The 26,486-nt window shown below is 45.9% G+C and overlaps 1 protein-coding gene across 2 annotated transcripts in view; it reads right to left on the bottom strand.

The window, feature by feature from the left end:
• plekhg7 (pleckstrin homology domain containing, family G (with RhoGef domain) member 7) overlaps positions 1-26,486 on the bottom strand; it is a 286,193-nt gene that overhangs the window by 240,313 nt on the left and 19,394 nt on the right. For both annotated transcript variants that reach the window (XR_015081504.1, XM_086009957.1), the window contains exon 2: positions 2,651-3,367. Coding sequence is in view for 1 of the 2 variants with exons in the window: in XM_086009957.1 (XP_085866083.1) it covers positions 2,651-3,343 (693 nt within the window). In the remaining variant the exon portion in view is untranslated. The remainder of the gene's footprint in view (positions 1-2,650; positions 3,368-26,486) is intronic.

Raw genomic sequence — 26,486 nt, 5'->3', positions numbered from 1 at the left:
TAACGTCGCTGTTCATCCTTGGCGCCTCCATTTTGAGCCTCTCTTGGCCCCGGCTGCTCTTCCCGCTGGATTGGCCTGGCGGCGAAACCACAACAGCTTCCCCCGCGCAGGCCCCCCCTATTAAAATTACAGTCATCATCGGAGCCCGATCTACATATATAAAGAAGGACCCCGTTGGCTTTTGGCGGGTGCCTCTCTCGCCTGCTCAGGAGACGGGATTGGTGGGGGTAAGTTCCATGGGCCGGTTCCCTTTGGGTGGGCAGGGGTAGAATTGGCCCTCGTGTATCATAGGAGGTGTTTGAGTTGGAGGTATTCAGAGTGCGTGATATTTGAGGCTGTTTTCTTTTCTTCGAGATATTATCAGATTTCTGTTGAAAAGCGTTACGAGGAGTTAACTTTGTCGAGGAACTTTGTGCTGAGTCTATATGAACATTACTTTGTAATCATCAACTAGGCAGTGTTAAAAAACTAGAAGATGGAGATTCCCTCTGTGTGTTAAAAGTAGAAAAATGATAAAAGTGTTTGACGTCCCGTGGTCATGAAAGGCGATATACAAATGCAAGTCTTTCTTTTTCTTTCTTTTGCTGTAACGAATGAGTTTGTTTTTCTACATGTAGAACATAGAGAAAATCTTCATCCAGACAGGAGGCAACCTTCAGTGCTGAGGGAGTGCTGCGCTGTCGGAGGGGCCGTCTTTCCGATGAGACGTTAAGCCGAGGCCCCGCCTGCTCTCTCAGGTGGATGTAAAAGATCCCATGGCACTATTTCAAAGACGAGCAGGGGAGTTCTCTCGATGTTATGGCCAATATTCATCCCTCGACCAACACCACTAAAACAGATTATCTGGCCATTATCACATTGCTGTTAGTGGGAGCTTGCTGTGCGCAAATATGGCTGCCACATTTCCTACATTAACAGTGACTACACTTCAAAAAGTATTCCATTGGCTGTGAAACGTCTCCGGGCATCTTGACATCATATATAAATGCAAATGCTTTTTAAATGGTACAGAAAAAATAAATCTCTAGCACTTCTGCAAGGTAGCCTTGACATAGGACAAGGGAGCATAGGTGGGTGAATTTAGGTCAGCAATATTTGCGCTCAGCAAGCTCCCACAAACAGCAATGTGATAATGACCAGATAATCTGTTTTAGTGATGTTGGTTGGGCGATAAATATTGGCCAGGACACTGGGGAGAACTCCCCAGCTCTTCTTCGAAATAGTGCCAAGGGATCTTTTACATCCGCCTGAGAAAGCAGACGGGGCTTCGGTTTAACATCTCATCGGAAAGACGGCACCTTTGACAATGCAGCACTCCGTCAGTACTGAAGGTTGCCTCCTCATCATTCAAGAGCCATTGGGATGGGGGAACTGTAGCTTTAACTGAAGGATGGGCTAAGATGAGCTGGATAGCCCGCCCCGACTGCATTGATCTTGTAGTCACATTGCCATGGCCATTGTATAATTAAGTTTATGTTTAACATATCAGTTTGTCGAACACAGTCCTGTTACACAGATAAAATTTCATGTTGTCACTGAATTACTCCTTGCGCGACTTCTTGACTGATATACGTGCAGGGAACCCCATTTCCAGATTAAACCAACAAAAAAAAAACAACACACTATCAAAACAACACCGGATCCAAACCAGATTTTGTGAAATGAAATACTGAGGGTGGGGGCTGCGGGGGGGGGGGGGGGGACACGGGGAGGGGTGTAATTACTGCTTTCGCAGTCTAAAAAAAATATCGCTTCTTAAAACAAAAATGGGAAGCTCCGTTTGAGAGCAGTCACGCTGCCTGATTGTTTGAAAGCTAATTGGGAGACTACTTGGTGCATAACCCATGCAGTGAGAATTTACCCAGCAACCTTGCAATATTGCCTTCATTCTAACCTTTTAGACAAGACTATCTGCAAAAACTACACCCCACAGTCCTGTTCTTATTGCCTCTCACAGCTTCGTGGGTACTAGGGCCATACTGATCAGGAAGGTCCCAGGATAGCTTTGGTCTGCCTTTTTTTTCTCAGTCCTGACGAAGGATCTTTGACCTGAAACGTTAACTCTTTCTCTCTCCACGGATGTTGCTTGGCCTGCTGAGTTTTTCCAGCGTTTTCTGTTGTTATTTTAGCTTTGGTCTGTGCTGAGTTTATTAGTCTCAGCCGGGCTAGTAATAGGGGCCCTGCTGGTTTCAGCACTTCCAGATTAGGAAGAGGAAAATCAGCCAGGGTCCCCGCCCCCCTGGTCATCATTCGACAAGCCCGAATGAAAGTGCGCCCTCCGATGAGAACAGCATTGAGCTGGAAAATTACGTCCCTCACAGTCAAACAGCCCATCGACACTCGCTGTCGAGGCTCACACGTGAATAAAATGAGGTACCAGAAGGTAGATCTGATACTCAAAGAACCATATCCCAGCAAAGAATCAACACCTGCTGGGTGGCCAAGGAGTGGACGACTTTGGCATGTAACCAAGGAAATAATTGAGGAGGCCCAAATTTGGCCAAAGAAACACCAAAAGTGGGAAGACATAGAAACCAGAGGCCCCTTGTTTGTGTAGAGTGGCAAATGCCTGAAAATTGTTTATCCTGTGCCAATGGAAAGCTAAATACAGTGATAAAGTATGAAAATATAAAGTAAATATGCATTTTACCTGCTGACGATCATCCAATAAAGCAAGCTTGCAGTCACCTCTTCGTCTTGACCATAGAGGAGTATCTTTATCGGTCTGAGGGGTGATCTGTACGCATCCAACGTGGTCACTCTTTACAGATAGCAGGCCTTCCACATTTTGCACGGAGCCTTGAGGTTGCTGTAGTTGTGTTGGAGTCTCCGTGCATGAAGGGCTTTGGTCATCGGAGGATGGATCAGCTGCAGGATGTGGACTCTGTAAGTTATCTGATAGCACAGAGGACTCGCTGTCAGAGGTGTGTGCTTCAATGTCTTTGAAACGCCTCCCTGCCTCCCAGAATTCCTGCACCGGTGGTTGCACCATCTTTTTTCTCATTTTCCGAAGAGATGGAGACAAGGAGACCCTGGCCGAGGCTAACCTGTCGAACTGAAAGCAGGGACTTTGGGGAACCTCTAGTTCCGAGGAGAAAGAATATTTAAAGATGGGTAACCGTTTAGTGTTTACCAATCTCTTGATGCATTGGCCTTCTTCGTTTTCCATTCGAAATGGACTCGTCTGTACCTCAGTGTTGTGCTTCCAGGCACAAGGACTCTCTTTCAAACCATTCTTTTCTTCAAAGGTATCTTCATCACCATCTAAGTTCACCACTTCACACCCTTGGTCCCGCATTTCCAGATAGGTCCCACCAAGCAGGTTTGGCACATTGACTTCCATGAATCATTACTTGTAGAGCCTTACCTATTAAAAAAGGAAAATAGATATACTTTAAATCATATAACTTTATTTAAATTAATAGCTGATCTGCCCTGGCATTACACGGGGAGTTAAGACCAAGTGCAGTCTTCAAATAAAGGAAGGTTGCAGGGCAGAGGCTAAATGGACCAGGACATGCAGAGCAAATGTAGTCCCCAATTTAAAGTCACAATTTTTTTTCCTTATTTTGTGTTATTATTTATAGTTAAATAACAATGTTAAGGCAATCTGGGAAGCAGCGAAGTGGAGTTGACAGCAGACCAGGCTGAAAAGCTGGGAGACACAAACCTGAGATTCTCCAGCACCACCACTGGCGGGAGGGTCTAATTACATATGGTGTGGAGATGCCGGAGTTGGACCGGGGTGGACAAATGTAAGAAGTCACACAACACCAGGTTATAGTCCAACAGTTTTATTTGAAATCACAAGCTTTTGGAGCGCTGCTCCTTCGTCAGGTGAAGTGGAGAGATGCATGAAGACACAGCTTATATAGTCAGAGAATAATGCCAGATGATTACAGGTAATCTTTCTAACTGCCGGACCTGCTGTGGTTTCCAGCAAAAAAAAATGTTTTTTTGTCTGTTTTTTGTTTTTCATACAGACCCCAGCATCTGCAACATTTGACCCCCTGTGACCCCACCTCATTGTTCTTTGATGTAATGTTTTCTTGACTAACCTGTTTGGACACCATTCACACCTTTGATCGCTGTGATTATCTCTCTGCCGAGGTGTGATAAATGGCAGTTGGAAAGATTACCTGTAAACATCTGACATTATTCTCTGACTATATAAGTTGTGTCTTTATGCATCTCTCCACTTCACCTGATGAAGGAGCAGCGCTCCGAAAGCTTGTGATTTCAAATAAAACTGTTGGACTATAACCTGGTGTTGTGTGACTTCTATAATTACATAGACAGTTCCCATTATAAATGTGGAGATAGGAATTTTAAAAGGGGTAAAGTTGACCACGGGAAGTATAGTTTCGTAGACAGGAAGTGGGTGCTGGCTAAGATTTTGAATATATTATAAATCTGAACATTTCAGCCAAGCACAGTCAACATTCCTGTCCAAAATAATATCGAACAACTGATTAAAATCAAGTTCCTGTAAAAGCAAGTTATGCAGCATAATATTCACCAATATATCAGCAAACAATAGAACAGGGACTACCGCTCGTAATGTCACAAGCCCCATCTATATTCAATACAAATGGCTGAAAATATTTAGCTACTTTTTAACAATTTTTTTTACTGTATGTAACAGCTCATCACAGGAAACCTTCAAATTGTTCACCGATAGTTGAAATCATAATTCTGGATTTTTCTTTCTTATTTCTCCCTTTACCATTCTGCATGCCACACACACAGAAATTGATAGACAGTAAAAGACCAAGGTCCATCTCGTTCCCCTTCTACCATCCTGAGAGTCACACGATGGAGTTGTTGACTAATCACAGCAATCAATCTCTATCAATTAATCTACAACAGACCCAGACATGAGGTGAGGAAAACCCCAGCGGCAGAGAGCTTTGGCAACCAGAGGTCCAAAGTCACCTGTTCCTCTGAACGACGCTACACTCACCACATGATGTCTCCAATTACTCATATACTGGATCCCCAAAATATTATATTCTGAAAGAAATCTATCTAATTTCCATTTGAATGAATCAATATTAACTGCTTCCACTGTCTCCCTAGGGAGCCTGTTCCATATATTGACCACTCACTCACTGATATACTGTTTCTGCAGCTTGGTTTTGAATTTACGCCCCTTCAAGCGCAGGCTGTGTCCTCTGGTTCTACTGTCCTGGACACAGTAAAACTGCTTGTCATGGTCTACGTTGCCGAGTCACCTCTGGTTGAAAGGCCAGGTAGGCAAGTGCAGTTAGCTCTTCACCAATACCACTCATCATTTGACTGCTCGAAGGTACGTAGAAGATAACTTGCTCTTCAACCTTCCCTCACTTATTATGGGGTACTGCTTCGCCTGTGGTCTGCCTTCTCTTCCATCCAATTGTTGGACAATTGCTGTGTGGGGAATGATGGGAGAAAATCTTTGGACCATAACAGTAAAGTATTGCACCAAATTCATTTAGCTACCGTTCCACACTCAGTGTTTACTATTTGGATTACCTGTTCCGAAAGGCCAACGGGCACATTCTATTACATGAATATTCCTATTTCTGTAACCTCCTCCAACCCTACAAACCTTCGAGATCTCTACACTCCTCCAATTCTGGCCACTTCCGCATCCCCGATTTTAATCACTCTACCATTGGTGGCCGTGCTTTCAGCTGCTTTGGTCCTAAGCTCTGGAATTCTCTCCCTAAACCTCTCAGCCTCTCTACCTCTCTCTCCTCCTTTAAGATGCTCCTTAAAACCTAACTCTCTGACCTAGCTTTTGGTCATCTGTCCTGATATCTCCTTCTGTGGGCAATTCTGTGGCTCAGTGTCAAAAATGTTTTTATTGATATCGCTCTTGTTAAGTGCCTTGAGATGTTATGCTCTGTTAAATGCGCTATATAAATATAAGTTGTTGTTGAAAGAAAGGATTCTTCCTCAGCAGAAGAATTTTATTCTGCCACAAAAACACATTCCTATCTTTGGATATTCTTCACTCATGTCTCAAATTGTAGCCTCGGAGTTTTGTAATTTCACCATTCTTCACCCAGCCTCTTCCCATCCTTTGAGATTGCAAACCAACTGCCAACAACTGAGCTCCTAGAAGACGCATTAATCAAATAAATCCCAGCCCAAGGTTCCAATAAAAACAAATACTCTCCACTTGCCTGGATGAGTGCAACTCCAACAACACTCAAGAAGCTCGACACCATCCAGAACAAAGCAACCTGCTTTGCATCCACCACCGTAAACATTCACTCCCCCCACCACCGGCGCACCGTGGCTGCAGTGTGTACCATCTACAAGATACACTGCAGCAACTCGCCAAGGCTTCTTCGGCAGCACCTCCCAAACCCGCCACCTCTTCCACCTTGAAGGACGAGGGCAGCAGGCGCATGGGAACACCACCATCTCCAAGTTCCCCTTCAAGTCACACACCATCCTGACTTGGAAATATATCACCGATCCTTCATCGTCGCTGGGTCAAAATCCCGGAACTCCCTCCCTAACAGCACTGTGGGAGTACCTTCACCACACAGACTGCAGCGGTTCAAGAAGGCGGCTCACCACCACCTTCTCAAGGGCAATTAGGGATGGGCAATAAATGCTGGCCTTGCCAGTGGCACTCACATCCCATAAACGAATAAAGAAAAATACTGACCACAGCTTTGAAGTTATACAAGGTAAATTATGACCCTTTGGATTACAAAACTAATCTCAAGAAGGTTACAATGGCCAACACAGGCTGGCACAATTCTATACCAAATATTTGATCACTTCAGTAGTCCAAAACACCCAATGTTTTTTGACTATGTCCATGAAATTCACTCAATATTATTAAGCTGTCAATGTCTTATTTTGTCAGAAAGTATAGAAATTCCATGCACTAAAGTAATGAAGGGAAACCTGTAGAACTACTTACCGCTGTGTAACACACGCCCTAAATCATAATGAGAGGCTGGATTGCCATTGCTTCCTTTGGGTGGATTCTCAAACATAAATTAATAAGCTATTTATGATACAATGTCAAGTCAAACCATTTAGGTTATTTATGTTTCGCCCATTTATTCCGTATTACTCATAGGGAAAAAAAATGTCATTCATTACCCTGTTTAGGTTCATGAAAAAGACCCCATCAGATTATTTTTTCTCTCTCTGATGCCTTTGATACCAAGCCCATTTCCAACTGAGTCACCAGCTCGCCATTTTGTTTCTGAATGCTTCAGCTGTCCTCAGTCTTTGCGGTAGGTCATTTACTAAGTGGGAAGTAGATGCCTTAAGTGTTGTGTATGTACCTTTAAGGGAATAACTGGTCTCAGGCTGCAGTACCGGCAGTGACCACCCCTGTATAAAAGGCCCTAGCAGGCTTCTGTAGTTTCAGTTTCCAGGTTGTCTCCATTCAGTAAAGACTTGTTATAATCAACTCCTGCAGTCCGTGTCTCAATTATACACGGACATAATACTGGCGACGAGTAAGAAACGAACTTACCTGCAACTCGGCAGCACCTCAGACGACGTTATTGAAGGTCGAAGCCAGAAGAAAGAAAAAAAAAAATAATCCAAAGAAACTTGAGAAACGGGCATCGACCGTGGGCAACCGCCCTCCAAATCATCGAATTGAAAAGTGCAGGAGAGACTGTCGATAGCCAGGCTTGGTTCTCCAGTCTGTGGTTTCCCAGCTAATCGGGCTGGTGGCAGGTAGTGCACTGATCCTTCCTGGGCTGCGGCGGGCTAGAGCTCGATCGGGTGGCTCTGCAACGGGGCCAGGCAGCGAGTCGGGAAGCAGAGAGAGAGAGAGAGGGTGGAGCACACAGGGCGCGGCCGGTGCTTCGAAGCCGGGCAGCGTTCGGACCTAAGAAGAGGGAGGGAAGCGTCCCAGAGGGTCCGCTCCACGACGGGAACGGTTCTTCAATTAACGGAGCAAATATTGAAGCGCGATAGAAAAATAAAAATACCGCGGAGAGCGGCGTTGGCAGCAGCGATCGGGGAGGCGCGAAGACCATAGGGCGTCGCCATTACAGGATAGTAAAATAAATATAATCGCCAGCAACAGCGTTGGCAGCAGCGGCAGTGGTGGTAAAGCGCGGGAGGTGCCATCTTAACTCAGCGGGGAAGAAGGAAAAGCGCGGGAGGCGCCATTTTGATCCGTCGGGGACGAAGGCAAAGCGCGGGAGGCGCCATCTTAGATTTTCAAGATGCCAAAGACTGGCGATATCACTGCCTTCGATAATGCAATAGAAGACTGGACCACGTATGTGGAAAGAGTCGAGGTATATTGCGAGGCAAACGAAATAGCCGATGAGAAAAAGGCATCGGTATTGCTAAATTTAATGGGCGCAAGAACGTACGGCCTATTGCGGGACCTGATTACTCCAGCCAAACCGAAGGCGAAGAGTTCTAACGAAATTGTTGCTATCCTACAGGAACACCTAAATCCTACACCGCTGCTGATAGCAAATTTAAATTCCACAGGAGAAATCAGCATAAAAATGAGAGCAATGCTGATTACCTTACGGAACTACGCAAGCTATCAAAGCACTGCCAGTTCGGAGCAAGACTGGCAGATACCTTACGGGACAAATTTGTCTGTGGACTCCTGAGTGAAGGAACCCAGAAGAGGTTACTCTCAGAGAAAGAGCTGACGATAGATAAGGCTTTCAGCGTGGCAGTATCGTACGAAGCAGCAGCAAGGGGAGCTGCGGAAATACAACAAAAGCCACAGGAATACGGCACCCACGAAATGACACAGGGATTTGCAAAATGTTATCGCTGCGGCAGAACAAACCATGACCAGAAGGACTGCTGGTCCAAGGACAAAATATGCAGGCAATGCGGAAAGGTGGGACACATTGCACGAATTTGCAGGTCTGGGAAGAAGACCAACGACAACAAAAAGGCTACTAAGGAACCGTACAAGTGCAAAATATGACGGACAGTAGTTCCGAAGACCAGATGAGCGATAGTGAATCCGGGAACAAGAGAATAAGCTGTCTCAAACTTCACAACGTAATCGCAAAAGAGGATCACCGAACCATTTGGGTCACCCTCACGATAGCAGGGTCCCAAGTCAAAATGGAATTGGATACATGATCAGCTCTAACCGTCATGAATCGGTGAGACTACGAGCGGCTATTCTCACACATACCCTTGAGAGAGACATCTATTGTCTTGAGGACGTATACGGGGCAAAAAGTATACCCCAGAGGAAAAATAAGGGTGCCTGTCGAATACAACGGCAAGAAAATACGGAAATTGTATCTCTACATTCTGCAAGATGGTGGACCACCGTTATTGGGACGTGAATGGATCAGAAAGATAAGTTTAGACTGGCACTCCATTCAGGCACTGACGGTGGCTGGTAAAAAGGATGACGACGTCACTCCTGGACGATTGTCAACAATCTTAGCTGACGCCAAAGAGGTATTTCAACAAGAACTGGGCACTCTTAAAGGCGCAACCGCCTCGATAAAAATAGAGGAGAATGCAATTCCCAAGTTTTTCAAAGCAAGACCGGTACCATATGCAATTCGCCCAGCCGTCGAATCAGAGCTGGAGAATCTGGAGAATGCAGGCGTATTATCTAAGGTAGACTGGAGTGAGTGGGCGACACCCATCGCTCCTGTCATGAAGAAAACGTTAAACAATAAGTCTGAGGAGCCAAGGAAGGTTCGCATCTGTGGGGACTTCAAGGTGACGGTGAACCCAGTCCTTCACACAGTACAATATCCTCTTCCAAGGATAGAAGATATCTTCGCCTCACTATCTGGAGGGAAGCGTTTTACAAAAATTGACCTAGCACAAGCATATTTGCGGATGGAGGTTGAAGAATCCTCTAGGAAGTATCTCACGATAAACACTCACAAAGGTCTTTACCAGTATAATCGACTGGTATTCGGAGTAGCATCAGCTCCGGCGATATGGCAAAGAGCGATGGAACAAGTCCTGCAAGGGGTTCCGGGGACCCAGTGTTACTTGGACGACATCCTAGTGACAAGTGAAGATGACAGTGAACACCTTGCCAACCTAGAGCAGGTGCTCACTAGACTACGTGAACATGGGCTATGAGCCAATCGCCCCAAGTGCGAGTTTTTTAAGAAACAGATATCGTATTGTGGCCACGTGATTGATGAAGAGGGGTTACATAAGTCCCCAGGCAAAATTGAAGCGGTAGTTAAGGCTTCAGCGCCTGAAAATGTGTCGCAACTGAGGTCATTCCTCGGATTGGTGAATTACTACCATAAGTTTTTGCCGAATTTGTCCACAATTCTGCATCCACTGAACGCCCTACTACGAACGGGAGTAGCATGGAAATGGAGCGATGAATGTAAGCGGGCCTTTCAGAAGAGTAAGGACCTAATCACTTCAAGAGAAGTATTGGCTCACTACAACCCATCGCTACCGATAAGACTGGCGTGTGATGCGTCTCCCTACGGCATTGGGGCGGTACTGTCCTTGATGGTTCAGAGAGGCCGATAGCTTTTGCGTCACGCTCGTTAACTTCAGCCGAGCGTAACTACGCCCAGATTGACAGAGAGGCCCTCAGCCTGGTGTGGGGGGTGAAGAAGTTCAATCACTACCTGCACGGTCAGAAATTTACTCTACTAACTGATCATCAACCTCTCGTCTCCATTTTCCACCCTCAGAAGGGCGTACCGATAATGACGGCACAACGGCTACAGAGGTGGTCCCTTTTCCTAGGGGCACACCAATATGACATCGAGTACAAGGGAACTAAACAGCATGGGAATGCTGATGGATTGTCGCGCCTACCGTTGCCGACGGTGGAAGAAGAACTGGCAGTGGATCCAGTGGAGTTATTCCACTCGACTATAGTCGAATGTCTCCCTGTGACGAATGCAAACATAGAAAAGGAAACACGAAATGACCCGACACTCTCCTGGGTCTATGATTTAACGGTGAAGGGATGGCCAGCACATGGCGAACCACTGCTGCCAGCATTCTCGCCGAGAAGAGAACAGCTGTCAGTGTGCAGAGGAACCTTGATGTGTGGATCCAGAGTAGTAATTCCACCCAAATTGAAGGATAGAGTGCTCAATGAGCTTCATGAGGGTCATCTGGGAGGGGTAAAAATGAAGAACTTAGCCAGAGCGTTTGTGTGGTGGCCGGGAATCGATAGAGAAATCGAAGAGATGACCAAGAGCTGTACAGGATGCCAGAAGGTCCAAAACGCCCCACCACAAGCCCCTCTACATCCATGTGAGTGGCCCTCATCTCCATGGCAAAGGGTGCACATTGATTTTGCTGGTCCCTTTATGGACTCGATGTTTTTAATTGCAGTGGATGCACATTCAAAGTGGCCAGAGGCAATAAAAATGTCCTCAACCACCACAGAAAAAACTATCACAGTCTTACGAACCATATTCGCCAGGAATGGGCTGCCTGAACAGATTTGCTCTGACAATGGACCACAGTTTGTGTCTGAAGAGTTCCGGAGGTTCTTAAAGAACAATGGTGTTAAGCATTACACATCCGCCCCATATCATCCAGTCACTAATGGATTGGCCGAGACGTTTGTTCAAACATTCAAGAAGGCTATCAAGGCAATGTGTAATGAAGATATACCCCTACAACACAAGGTGGACAACTTCTTGTTTGCCTACCGGAATGCGACACATGCGGTTACCAACCAAACTCCAGCCATGATGTTCTTCAATCGAAGACTACGATGCCGCTTGGATTTGGTTAAGCCAAACGTCAGAAGAGATGTGGAGAACAGGCAGTTTCAGAATATGAATGAAAGGCCGACCAGGAGTTTTAAGATAGGTCAACCAGTTTTGGCCCGGGACTACCGCACAGAGAAATGGCAGCCAGGAACGATCTGTACACGGCAAGGACCTCTAATGTATACCGTGGACGTTGGAGAGAGCATTGTAAGACGCCATGCTGACCAGATTCTAGAGTCACTGGAAAACGTCAACTCCACACCACGATCTGATACACCTGGCAATGAAACCGAAGTACCAATTGCATCTACCGCAGAATCGGTGATATTAGAAGCAGACGAACCAAACAACGACATTGATCCCGACTCAACCTTGCCAGAAGAACCTGATATCCCAAAGAGGCGTTATCCAGACAGAATCAGGAAGCCTCCTCAAAGACTGAACTTATAATTGCTTAACTTCAACCAATGTATCTAGTAACCGTAATTGTAATTAGTTATTATTTAGTTGTTAAATGAATGTTACATACTGTTTATCTAAAAGGGGAGGAATTGTTGTGTATGTACCTTTAAGGGAATACCTGGTCTCAGACTGCAGTACCGGCAGTGACCACCCCTGTATAAAAGGCCCTAGCAGGCTTCTGTAGTTTCAGTTTCCAGGTTGTCTCCATTCAGTAAAGACTTGTTATAATCAACTCCTGCAGTCCGTGTCTCAATTATACACGGACATAATATTAAGTTATTGCTAACTCAGTGCCAGCTTGGCTCACTGGTGGCACTGTCACCTCTGAGTCAGACGGTTGCAGGTTCTAGCTGCACTGCAAGACTTTGAGAACGTAATCTAGGCTGACACATCAGTGCCGTGCTGAGGGAGTGCTGCACTGTCGGAGGTACCATCTTCTGGGTGAGCTGTAACTGAGGCCTTGTCGGCCCTCTCAGGTGGATGCAAAAGATCCCATGGTACCATTTGAAGAATAACAGGGAAGTTCTCCATCCTGGCCCTCAACCCAACCTTCAACCAACCAACATCATCAAAACAGAATATCTGGTCATTTATCTCAATCCAGTTTGTCGGAGTTTCCTGTGTGCAATGTGGCTACTTTGTCTGCCTACATAACAACAGTAACACCACTTCAAAATTCATTTACTGGTTGTGATAGCACTTTGGGAAGATGTGAAAAGCGTTACATAAATTTAACATCTTTCACGGTTTCTTTAGCTTTATACTGAATTGTATTGTGTCCAATTTACAGAGAAACAAATCTGAGGCACGCAGCCTCATTAAAATATTTAAATGAGTGACCTGCCTCCTGGGAGCAGGTTGGTTGTCCGCCCCCCCACCCCACCCCCCCACGACCTCTGTCCCGCCTCCATTAAAACCATAAGTGGGCGGGTTCAAGGCAGGTTCAGTTCGGGTTTGAGATTTTTTACATTTTTACTTCCCACCCGACCCAAACTCACCCACTTTTACCCCCAACCATTCTGAGCACACAGCATACCTCGCTGTATAGTGTTAACACTGTGTTATATTGTGTTGGCATAGCCTCCTTGGACATAAACACTAGGGGGGTAATGTCCACCCTCAACTCTTGGGTGTTAATCTGGGGGAGTAGATCATCCGTCCGTTGTAGAACCTGTATATTTTCATCCTATACAATGGGTGGGTGATCCACTCCACCAGATTATGCCAGCTAAAGGTGACAAAAAGAGAAATAAATATGAACACAGGGGCAAGATTTCAAAAAGGTGCAGAACACACGTGACAGGAGGCACAAGTACGAGAGTAGAAAGATTGACAGCCCGAGAAGTATCATGGCTGGTGAATCCCCGGCAGCTTGAAAATGGCCAACTAGCAGGCGGGGCAACTCCAACGGCTGTATGTTACCTAAAACCGTAAATACTGGACAAGAACAGGGTTGCCATAGCCACAAGACACTTAAAGAGGAAGATAAGCATGAACTTGGAGCATGAGGTTGGAAGGTTTAGGAACATAGGGAGAGAAGTAGGCCGTCCAACTCCTTGAGCCTGTTCTACAATTCAGTTAGATCATAAGAACATAAGAAATAGGAGCAGGAGTAGGCCATGTGGCCCTTCAAGCCTGCTCCGCCATTCAATAAGATCATGGCTGATTTTTTACCTCAACTCCACCTTCCCACACTATATACTTAACGACTGAGCCTCCACAGCCCTCTGGGGTAGAGAATTCCAAAGATTCACCACCTTCTGAGTGAAGAATTTTCTCCTCATCTCAGTCCTAAATGGCCGACCCCTTATTCTGAGACTGTGGCCCCTGGTTCTAGACTCCCCAACCAGGGGAAACATCCTCCCTGCATCTACCCTGTCAAGCCCTGAAAGAATTTTATACATTTCAATTAGATCACCTCTCATTCTTCTAAACTCTAGGGAATATAGGCCTATCTGATATATATTGGCTGATCTGTACCTCCACTCATTTACCCGCCTTTGCTCCATATCCCTTGATAACTTTACCCAACAAATATCTATCGATCTCAATCTTGACAGTTTCAATTGGCCCACAGCATCCACAGCCTTTTGGGGGAGAACGTTCCAGATTTCCACACCCCTTTGTGTGTGTAATACCCACTGGAAATGTTATGTACGCTAAGTATGGTTATCAATCTTTAACTTAGACACTGTATTATCATTGTTATAAATCCCTGGGTTAAAGTTGCCCATGTGAAGGTACGGCAAGAACTTTTAAGGACACAATGTGACTAAGAGCAGACTTTCCATAATTCTGCACCAGTATCAACTGTTGCAGACAGTGAGGCTGCGCAGTCTCCAGGCAGAAACCCCAGGAGGAAGGGGTGGAGTCGGGGTTTTCGAGCGGGAAGAAAAGAGCGACTGGAAGAGAAGAGGGCAGGAGCTCTGAAAAGAGGGCTCAGGAGGCAAATGGCTGCCGCATCCCGTCCCGGGCTTCCAAACTCGGCCGCCGCCCTTCGTATTAGTAGCTCTGCATCCAGAACTCAAAGTGGGATTCAGTGATCGTGAAGAGAATTCAACGAAGGGGTTCGGAGTCGTAAGTCTTGCAGACATTATACATACCATGAGCTCCAACTTAAGCGCGCCAACGAAAGAGTGCACTCGAATTTGGACACAGGGACAGATTCTCCTTTGAATCCACATAAATGGAGAATGTATGTTTATTATGTCTAGATTCATTCTAATGTATGCAAATGTCTAATTTAGGTCATTGACCCGTAATCTTCTTATACTGTCTGACGTTAAAACTGTAAAGTAAGATAATTAGAATTAAGCCATTGTAGTAGTGATCTCCTTACTGGACTATAGAATACTGTCTACAACAGAGACCACATCTCACATATATCTAGAGAACCGTGAAGGGGTTACATGTGTAAAAGTGCTTCCTGATTTCACTCCTAAATGGCCTGGCTCAAATTTAAGATTGTGCTCCCTTGTTCTGGATTCCCCCATCAGAGGAAATAGATTCTCTTTATCTACCAGAGGCTGGAGCACATAATCCAGGCTGACACTCCAGTGCAGTACTGAGGGAGTGCTGCACTGTCGGAGGTGCCGTCTTTCTGAGATATGGTCTGACCAAGGCTCTATACAGCTGAAGCGTAACTTCCTCCCTTTTGTATCTCAGCCCCTTTGAGATAAAGGTCACCATTGCATTAGCCTTTTTATTGCTTTTTGTACCTGTGCACTAGCTTTTCTTGATTTGTGTATTTGGACTCCCAAACCTCTTTGCTCTTCCATAGTTCCTAGCTTCTCACCATTTAGAAAATACTCTGATCTATCTTTCTTGGATCGAAAGTGGATCTAAAGTGGATGACCTTGCACTTCCCCACACTGAACTCCATTGTCACAGTTTTGCCCACTCACTTAATCTGTCTATGTCACTTTGTAACTTCCTGCTCCCATCTACACTACTTACTGTGCCTCCTAACTTAGTGTCGTCAGCAAACTTGGATAAACAACACTCTACTCCTTCATCCAAGTCATTGATTAATATGGTGAAAAGCTGAGTCCTCAGTACAGATCCTTGGGGACCATTTTTGTTAATAATCTCTAGTGCGGAACCTTATCAAATGCCTTCTGCAAGTCCATATAGACAACATCCATAGACACTCTCTTATCCACCATGTCTAGTAACCTCCACAAAAAGGTCAGACATGTCTCACCTTTTACAAAACCAAGCTGACTATCTCTGATCAGCGAGTATTTGTCCACGCCACTCTGTCCCTAATTCAAGTCATTTCCCTACAACTCACAGTGGACTGACAGGTCTGTAGTGACCCAATTACTCTCCCCCGCCCCCCCATCCCTTCTTAAATAATGGAATGACATTTGCAATTTTCCAATCCATTGCACAATTCCCGAATGAAGAGAGCTTTGGATGATTATGACTAATGCACCTGCAATTTACTTGTCTACTTTTAATACCCTGAGGTGGAAACCATCATATCCTGGAGATTTGTTTGTCTTAAGAGTCATTATTTCCTACATTACCATTTTTTTACTCACATTAAACCCAATATGTTCCTCCCCGTGATTTATTTTTCATTTCCCTTATCCCACTGGTATTTTATTCTCTTCCTCTATTGTGAAGACGGATATAAAGTACTCAGTTAACAAGTCAGCCATTTCCTACTTTTTCCTACTTGGCGATTACAGTATCACCTGCGTCTGTCTTTAATGGGCCCACAATTCCCTTGGCCACTCTTTTTCTCTTAATATATTTATAAAACCTTTTACAGTTAGCCTTGATATCCCTTACAAGTTTTATTTCATATTTCCTTTTTTTGCAGCTCTTAATCATTACTTCATGTCCCTTTGTTGATTTTTATAGCTCACCCAGTTTGCTGGATTTCCACGTTTCTCTGCATTTGTGTAAGCCTCTTCTTTGATTTATTCTGTATTTCGCCTCATTTGTTGACCATGGTTGCCTAACTACATCTTTTGACTTTTCGGGGTATGCCCTGGTCTTGCATTGTTCCAAACATTCCTTTGAATACCTCCCACTGTCTCTAGGTTTACCTGTTTACAGTCCAGCCCAGTTTACTATGGTCAGTTTATGTCTCATCCCTTCTAAGTTTGCTTTACTTAAGTTTAAAATCTTGGTTTGTGACTTTCCCTTCTCCCTCCCAAACTTACCGTCAGATTACATTACTCATCACTAAATCCAGTATGGCCTGTTCCCTTGTCTGTTGTAACACATATTGAGGGGAATTTTGCGGGGGGGGGGGCAGCGGGCGCGATCAGTGGCAGGTCGGGTGGGTAACTTTTTTTTTGACAGCGGGTCAGAATGCCACGTGCCTTTCCCAAATATCAGGTCTGTCATCGCTGAGCAGACCCGACACGCAGCGGTGGGGGAGGCAGTTCAGGTCATTATGACCTTGTTAACAGCCCATTAAGAACTATTTTCAGCTCACCTTCAGAGTTTACCAGGTTGCCCACAGGGTCTACGCTGCACAGGGATCACGTCAGGTAAGCAGGGTGGGAGTTGAATGGCCATGGAATCATCTCATTACTTGACAGCTGTAAACGTGCTATAAAAGCTCCCATCTCACAGCTGTTCACTTTCCAAGGTCAGAAGCTGTTGCTTACTGCATTTGAAAGACAGATTGAACTTTATGCAGGTTGCAAGTGTTTGGAGCAAACTCTCTATCCAGTGTCACCTCATTGGAACAACCTCTCTCACCACTGACAGATCACTTCTGTCATCTCAACTTCACATTCCATCAGCCATTGAAACTATCTCACCTTGGTCCTCAGAATCCCACCACGATCAGCCCCAAAGCCAGCAGCACCAACAACAACACCAACCATCTCCGCAATCAACTGATGCTGCACAGGACACAGGGCATCAGCATCCGACCACATTGCTGCCTGGGACGCCAGGGATGGCCTCACCATGGCCACATTTACTCCACTTGACGCTGTACACCCTGGCTGCCACATGATGTGCCAGGTTGGCACCACCCCACAACAACACCATAAAGCATCCCTACAATGCCCAAGCCATTCCTGTCACACTCGCCACCATTGTGGGGGGTACCGTTATGTCTCACCATTCACTGCAACTCACGAACCCACTTCCAAAGGTGCACACAAATCTGTCCAAGAACGCAAAGTGTTGAAAATAAAGATTTCAATGTTTGACAGCACATTAACAGAAACTTCACATGAGCATTGGCTAAAACACACAAGTGCCTACCCTTGTGTGTTGTTAGTTGGTATGATTGGACAAGGATGAGGGTGAGTGAGGGGTGGCTAGTGAGATGGGGAAGTGATAATATAAATAGAGAGAGAGGAATGGGTGGAGGTGCAAGGTAAGGTGGTGTGAGTAAGGATGTGCAGGAGTAGGGTAGGGAAGGCAGAGTGATAGGGATGTGATGAGAGGTACAGCAGGATGAGGTTGAGTGTGGCTTTGCAGTAGCGTTTCATGGTAAAATCCAGCCTATTGTTCCAGAAAAAATTGGCTTCCTTTACGATTTGTGTTGTTCTGCTTCTCCCAAGGCACAAGTAAGGAGTGCGATGGAATACTCTCCACTTGCCTGGATGAGTGCAGCTCCAACAACACTCAAGAAGCTCAACACCATCTAGGACAAAGCAGCCCGCTTGATTGGCACCCCATCCACCACCTTAAACATTCGCTCCCTCCACCACCGGCGCACCGTGTCTGCAGTGTGTACCCTCTACAAGATGCACTGCAGCAACTCGCCAAGGCTTCTTCGACAGCACCTCCCAAACCCATGACCTCTTCCACCTAGAAGGACAAGGGCAGCAGGCGCATGGGAACACCATCACCTCCAAGTTCCCCTCCAAGTCACACACCATCCTGACCTGTCTGTGTTGATGCTACTGTAATGATATCAGCAAATAGTGATGGTATTTGCCTGTTTGATTATGATGCCTTACCAGCATAGTTGCCTGATTGATTACTTATGCCTGACCAGCAGAGGGCATGTGACAGAGCCAAGCAATTTAGTTTTAGTTTCGCTTTTAGATGGATCACTAGCATGGTGTCTCCTGTAATGCTGTTAAAAAGAGTTGAACAGACTTTAGATTAAAAGACATTGGCCTAGAAATTCAGTTGCCTTAGCGCCGCTTTTGAGGCGCTAGAGGGACTAGCGCCAGAGTTATGGCCAGTTTTAAAATTCCCTGGGGCCCTAAATCGGCGTTGCACCGGTAGCGCTGCGCCGGCACCGATGACGTCATTGGTGTGCGCAGCGTCCCGGTTGCCATGCCGACGGGCCCTAGCGCCGAAATTCAGTTGCGGCCGCCTCGCCCGTGGCAGCCGCAACTAAGACTCTGGCAACAGAGTCCAACATGTGTTTGCGCCGGCGCATTAAAGGCCCCGCGGCGGCCGGCCGCTTTCCCGCCGGCCGCCTGCCCGCAGCTCCCTCCCCGGACTTCTCCCCCCCCCCCGGAACAGATGCAAGCCCGGCACTTGTCCGAGGTGCCGGGCTCATTTTTGAAGAGATTTGCGCGGGCCGCGGCCGGGTGCAGGCAGCTCCTCCTTAACGGAAGGAGGAGGCCTGCACTTCCCGAGCCTGCCGCACCGCATCGGGTGCCGCAGCGCCGGAATTGCGGCGCGAAACGGCAGTTTGCGCCGATTTACCGCCGCAAAGACCCTTAAGTAGCGCCGGCAGCCGTTTGGGCGCGGCCCTGCTGAATTTTTGGCGCGCGCAGGGGGACTTAGCGCCAGCACTAACTTCCGGCGCTAAAGCCCTGGCTAAGCCAAAACCCAATTTCTAGGCCATTCTCTTTCATAAATGTCTCGTCATTGAACCCACAAAGAAATCAATACATGGTGTCAGAAGTGATAGAAAGAGATGAAGAGGAAAAATCTGAAGTTAGCAACTCGACGAGATAGTGGCAAGTAAGCTACCCAGCGAAATCAGCTCTCCACATATTAGCAAGCTGAAAGAGAACATCGTTACTTACCTTTGGAGAATAACTAACGAAGTGAAAAAATGGAAGGTTTACTCCCACCGGCGAAGCTTCAGTTGACAGGTAATATGGCTGAAAATTGGAGGAGGTTCAAACAACGTGTGGGGTTGTATTTAGCGGCAATCGGAGCTGACGAGAAAAGTGATAAAAAAAAATCGTCAGTGTTCTTACATGTCGTGGGTGATGAAGCGCTGGAGGTGTATAATAACTTCACATTCGCTGCTGATGGAGACAAAATGAAGCTAGATAAAATAATGGAACAGTTTGAGGCCTACTGCATACCTAAACATAACGTGACGTTTGAGAGGCACAGATTTTTCACATGTGTACAGAAAACGGGAGAGACTATTGATCAGTATGTGACTGAACTGAGAAACTGAAGCAAAACATATGAATTTGGGGGACTGACAGACTCGCTGATAAAAGACAGACTGGTGTGTGGTATTCCAGATAATGGTCTAACGGAAAGACTGCTAAGAGAGCAAGATCTAGACCTGGGAAAAGCCATAGCACTGTGTAGGGCTACAGAGACTGTGAAGTTGCAGGCAAAGGAGCTGTTCAGTGACAGTAGCTGCAACGTGGATGCAGTGAGAAAGAACGGACACAAACCGTTTAACAAAAAGAGCGCCAATGTGAAAAAAGAGGCGTGGCCAGCGAACAAAAATGAAAGGGGCAATCGAAAGTCATGTAGTCGATGCGGTACACAGCATACACCAAAAAAGTGTCCAGCATATGGTAAAACATGCAATAGTTGCAACAAAAACAACCATTATGCCCGTTGCTGTAAGAACCAAGCGCAACAAAGCAAGGTCCATGCAGTAGATGAAAGCGAGATAGAGGAGTTCTATGTAGATGTTGTGTCTGAAAACAAAAAAGAAAAAAGAGACTGGATGTTGACACTAAAAGTGAATGACATACATATTCCATTTAAATTGGATACTGGAGCACAAGTTAATGTGATATTAGAGACTGATTTTAAGAAAATTAGACCCAGACCAAAGATACATGGAATAAAAGTGAAAATGACAGGATACTCAGGTACTGATATACCAGTGAAAGGAAGATGCATTATCAAAGTGACACACAAGGACAGAGAGCACACGCTAGCATTAATCGTGGTGCCAAAGGATGTGCAAGCCATACTAGGTTTAAAAGCCTGTGAGAGACTGAACCTGGTAAAGAGAGTTCTCGTTGTGGAAAGCGAAGGAGAGACAGTCTATGATGAACTCATGAAAGAGTACAATGACCTATTTCAGGGTCTAGGCTGCATTCCAGGAGAACACACGATCAGAGTAGATAAAAGTATACCAACGGTCATACATCCATGCAGAAAAGTTCCGTTTGCTCTTCAAAAGCAACTGAAGGCAGAGTTGGACAGGATGGAAAGCCTGAACGTGATTCAGAAGATAGATGAGCCAACTGAGTGGGTGAGTTCCCTCGTCGTTGTGGACAAAAAGAATGGAAAGCTCAGAATTTGCCTGGATCCAAGAGATCTAAACAGAGCAATAAAGAGAGAGCACTTCAAGCTTCCTACACGTGAGGAAATCATGGCACAGTTTGCAAATGCAAAGTATTTCAGCAAGTTAGATGCATCATCAGGATTTTGGCAGATGAAATTGGACGAGGCAAGTTCAAGACTGTGCACGTTCAACAGTCCATTTGGCAGATACAGATTCCTAAGGTTACCATTTGGCATTGCCTCAGCTCCTGAAGTGTATCACAAAACTATCCATATGATCTATGAGCACCTGGAGGGAGTTGATACATCAATGGATGACATCATAGTATGGGGAACCACAAGAACTGAGCATGATGAGAGACTGAAAAAAGTGCTGGAAGCAACAAGGAAAACAAACCTGAAGCTGAATAGAGAGAAATGCCAGCTCAGGGTGACAGAACTGACATTCGTGGGAGATATCCTTAGCAGTGAGGGCATCAGACCAGATCCCAAAAAGGTGTCCGCCATTGAGAATATGCCAAAGCCACAATGCAAAAAGGACGTGCAGAGGTTTAATGGAATGATCAACTACATGGGGAAATTCATATCCAACCTCTCAGAAAAGATGGCGCCACTGAGAAGACTAACTGAAAAGAACATAGAATGGGAATGGAATCATGAGCATGAGAAGTCATGGAGCGATCTAAAGAAACTGCTCACAGAGGAACCAGTTCTGAGGTTTTATGACCCAGCGAGACCCATCAAGATATCATCAGATGCATCACAGAGTGGGCTCGGTGCCGTTCTTCTGCAAAAATATGACTACTGGCAACCTATTGCATATGCATCGTGCTCAATGACAGACGTGGAGACGTGATATGCTCAAATAGAAAAGGAGCTGCTCAGCATCACATACGCCTGTGAAAGATTTCACCAGTTTGTGGCAGGACAAGCAATCAGTGTAGAGACTGACCATAAGCCCTTGACTGCATTGTTCCAAAAGCCACTAAATAGCTGTCCGCTTAGAATACAAAGAATGATGATCAGGCTGCAACGCTATACACTGAATGTTGCGTACACACCGGGTAAGCTGATGTATACAGCAGACACGTTGTCCAGAGCTGTTGACCCAAGTGAGCCCGCAAACACCAAAATGGATGAAAAAGTGAACGCCTACGTGGACATGATCACAAGTGCACTGCCCATAGCAGATGCAAAAATGGAGCTCATAAAGAATGAGACAAACAAAGATGAAACAATGAGACGACTGAGGAAAAGCATCTTGGATGGATGGCCCAACATGAAGCAAGACTGCTCACCTGACATAGCAGAGTACTGGAACTGCAGGGAGGAACTATCAGTGGTCAAAGACATCATCTACAAAGGAAGTAAAATAGTTATCCCAAAGAGTCTGAGAAAAGAGATGCTAAAAAGGATCCATGGAGGACATCTGGGAATCGAAAAGTGTAAGAAAAGAGCACGAGAGGTGATGTACTGGCCACGAATCAACCAAGATGTGACAAATGAGGTGTCAAACTGCACAATATGCCTGAAATATCGAGCAAGCAATCCGGTAGAACCACTAAAGCCACACCCAGCGCCAGACAGACCTTACCAGAAGGTAGGCGCTGACCTATTCGTATGTCAAGGGAAGGACTATCTTGTAGTCACAGACTATTACTCCCTGTATCCAGAGGTTTGTAGACTGTACACCACCACTGCAGATGCTGTGATAAGATGTATGAAAGCCATATTCTCCAGACATGGCGTGGCAAGCGAGGTCTTCACAGACAACGGACCTCAGTTTTACAATGCAAGTTTCCGACACTTTGCCAAAGAGTGGGACTTTGTCCACACAACGTCAAGTCCTCACTTTCCACAGTCCAATGGACTAGTGGAAAAATCGGTCCAGACAGTGAAAAGACTGATGTACAAGGCAAAAGACAGGGGAACTGACTTTTACCAGAGCATGCTTGTATACCGCACAACGCCGCTCGAGTGTGGTATGTCACCAGCCCAACTCCTTATGGGACGTATGCTAAGGTCAAACCTACCCATCCCGGAGAACCTCCTGAAAACAAAAGAGGTGGAGAAAGTGAGGAAGTTCAAAGAACAACAGAAAGAAAAGCAAAAGTACTACTATGACAGAGGAATACAAAACCTACCTGAACTCCACACTGGTGACCAAGTAAGGTTCAAAGACAAAACAAACACATGGACTCAGAAGGGAACTGTCCTGAGTGAAGTTCAACCAAGATCATAGACCATTCAGACGGATGAGGGTGCTGTTCTGAGAAGAAATCGTCGAGATCTTCTCATGGGACCAGCCACAGCAAGTCAAAAGACTGATACTGTTGAACAACCTGATCACACAGCAGGTCAAGAGACTGATACTGTTGAACAACCTGATCACGCAGCTGAGAAACCATCATCTGAGGCAACAACTCAGATTCAAGGACAATCAATCAGAAAATCCTCAAGACACGTGAAGCCTCCTGAGAGACTCATTGAGCAAATTTAAGGACTATTGTTATAGAAGGAAGTAATGTTATCTTATTCTTTCTTCAAGTTCTAGTGTATTTACATATTTCATGTGAACACACAAAGCAAGGTTAAAAAACCTTGATCATGATAATGATAATGTAAGTTCATTAAGTGTTACAGTTAAAATGCAGATTAATACAAAGAAAATATGTTGTTAGTTAAAAGTAAAATACTTTTGTTTTAAGAAAGGGAGATGTAATGATATCAGCAAATAGTGATGGTATTTGCCTGTTTGATTATGATGCCTTACCAGCATAGTTGCCTGATTGATTACTTATGCCTGACCAGCAGAGGGCATGTGACAGAGACAAGCAGTTTAGTTTTAGTTTCGCTTTTAGATGGATCACTAGCATGGTGTCTCCTGTAATGCTGTTAAAAAGAGTTGAACAGATTTTGATTAAAAGACATTGGCCTAGAAATTCAGTTTGGGCCCGCCAGCTGGTTTGCGCCCAAAAGTTAGCGCTGAGCGCGGAGCCAGTTGCGCTCATCAGATATTCGGTTTTTGCGCCCCAAGTCGGAACCGGGCGCTATTCCAGGGTGTGCCCGCCCCCGCTTGGGGCGCTGAAACTGAATTTCAGCGCTGTAGGCGCCGCTGCACCACACGATGCGGTGCGGCAGGCTGCGGTACTGCAGGCCTCCTCCTTCTCTTAAGGTGGAGGTGCCTGCAACGGGGAGATCGCCGCTGGATTGTGCCGGCAAATGAGCCCGGCACCATGGAGAAGTGCCGGGCTCGCGGAAAGCAGCCGGCAATGCCGCGGGGGGGGGTGGTGGAGGAGGCCGGGGAAGGAGGTGCGGGCAGGCGGCCGCCGAAAAAGCGGCCGGCCGCACCTCCACCTTTATGCGCCCCACTAAGGCTGCAGTAAGGCCCTGGTCTCCGGATGTAAGTAGCGGCCGCCACAGAGGAGGCGGCGGCAACTGAATATGGGATTCGGGCCGGCATCGGGGCGGAACCGGGGCACTGCGCACACCGATGACGTCATCGGTGCCGGCGCAGCGCTACCGGCTACCGCCGCCATTACCGCAGCGCTGAATATCAGCGCGAACTCCTCTATTGGCGCAAAAGCCCTCTTTGGGCGAAAACTGGGCGCAAAGCCAACCGAATTTCTAGGCCATTCTCTTTCATAAATGTCTCGTCATTGAACCCACAAAGAAATCAATACAGCTACAACTTTTGTATGGGTGCAAAGAAAATCATTTTGCACTAGAACAAACATAGAAACATAGAAGATAGGAGCAGGAGTAGGCCATTCGGCCCCTCGAGCCTGCTCCGCCATTCAATGAGATCATGGCTGATCATCCAAATTCAGTACCCCGTTCCTGCCTTCTCCCCATATCCCTTGATCCCTTTAGCCTTAAGAAATATATCCAACTGCTTCTTGAAAATATTTAATGAATTGGCCTCTACTGCCTTCTGTGGTAGAGAATTCCACAGGTTCACCACTCACTGGGTGAAGAAATTCCTCCTCATCTCTGTCCTAAATGGCTTACCCCTTATCCTTAGACTGTGACACCTGGTTCTGGACTCCCCGACCATCAGGAACATCCTTCCTGCATCTAGTCTGTCTAGTCCTGCTAGAATTTTATAAGTTTCAATGAGATCCCCTCTCATTCTTCTAAACTCCAGTGAGTATAAGCCCAATCAACCCAATCTCTCCTCATACGTCATTCCTGCCATCCCAGGTATCAGCCTGGTGAATCTTCGCTGCACTCCCTCCATGGCAAGAACATCCTTCCTCAGGTAAGGCGGCCAAAACTGCACACAATACTCAAGATGTGGTCTCACCAAGGCCCTGTACAACTGCAGCAAGACATCCTTGTTCCTGTACTCAAACCCTCTCGCTACGAAGGCCAACATACCATTTGTCTTCTTAACCGCCTGCTGCACCTGCATGCTTACCTTCAGTGACTGGTGCACAAGGACACCCAGGTCTCGTTGCACTTCCCCTTCTCCCAATCTATTGCCATTCAGATAATAATCTGCCTTCCTGTTTTTGACACCAAAGTGGATAACCTCACATTTATCCACGTTATATTGCATCTGCCATGCTTCTGCCCAATCACCCAACCTGTCCAAATCATACTGGAGTTTCTCGGCATCCTCCTCACAGCACACACACCCACCCAGCTTTGTGTCGTCTGCAAACAACAGTTAGAATCATTGAATCATAGAATCTTACAGTACAGAAGGAGGCCATTCGGCCCATCGTGCTTGCGCCCGCTCTTTGAAAGTGCTATCCGATAGTTCCACCCTCCTGCTCTTGCCCCATAACCGTGAAATTTTCTCCCTTTCAAGTATTTATCCAATTTCCTTTAGAAAGTTACTATTGAATCTGCTTCCAGGCAGTGCATTCCAGATCATACTAACTCGCTGCATAAAAATAAAAGCTCCTCATCTGACCTCTGGCTCTTTTGCCAATTACCTGGAACAGTTCCCGCGGATTGGAAGGTAGCAAATGTAATCTCGCTATTCAAGAAAGGAGGGAAGAGAGAAAACAAGCCAATCAGCCTGACATCAGTCGTCGGGAAAATGCTGGAATCCATTATTAAGGAAGTGTTAACAGGGCACTTAGAAAATCATAACATGATGACAGGGAAATCGTGTTTGAGGATGTAACTAGCAGAGTAGATAAAGGGGAACCAGTGGATGTATTATATTTGGATTTTCAAAAGGCATTCGATAAGTTGCCACACGAAAGATTGTTACACAAAATAAGGACTCGTGGGTTTGGGGGTAACATATGAGCATGGATAGAGGATTGGTTAAAGGACAGAAAACAGTGTATGAATAAACGGGTCATTTTCAGGTTGGTAGGCTGTAACTAGTGGGTTGCCACAAGGATCAGTGCTTGGGCCTCAGCTATTTACAATCTGTATTAA

This window comes from Somniosus microcephalus, chromosome 17 (assembly GCF_052327205.1).
Source record: "Somniosus microcephalus isolate GS21.2 chromosome 17, FLI_Smic_1.0, whole genome shotgun sequence".
Lineage (NCBI taxonomy): Eukaryota > Metazoa > Chordata > Chondrichthyes > Squaliformes > Somniosidae > Somniosus > Somniosus microcephalus.
This window is presented reverse-complemented; position numbering and strand designations above follow the sequence as displayed.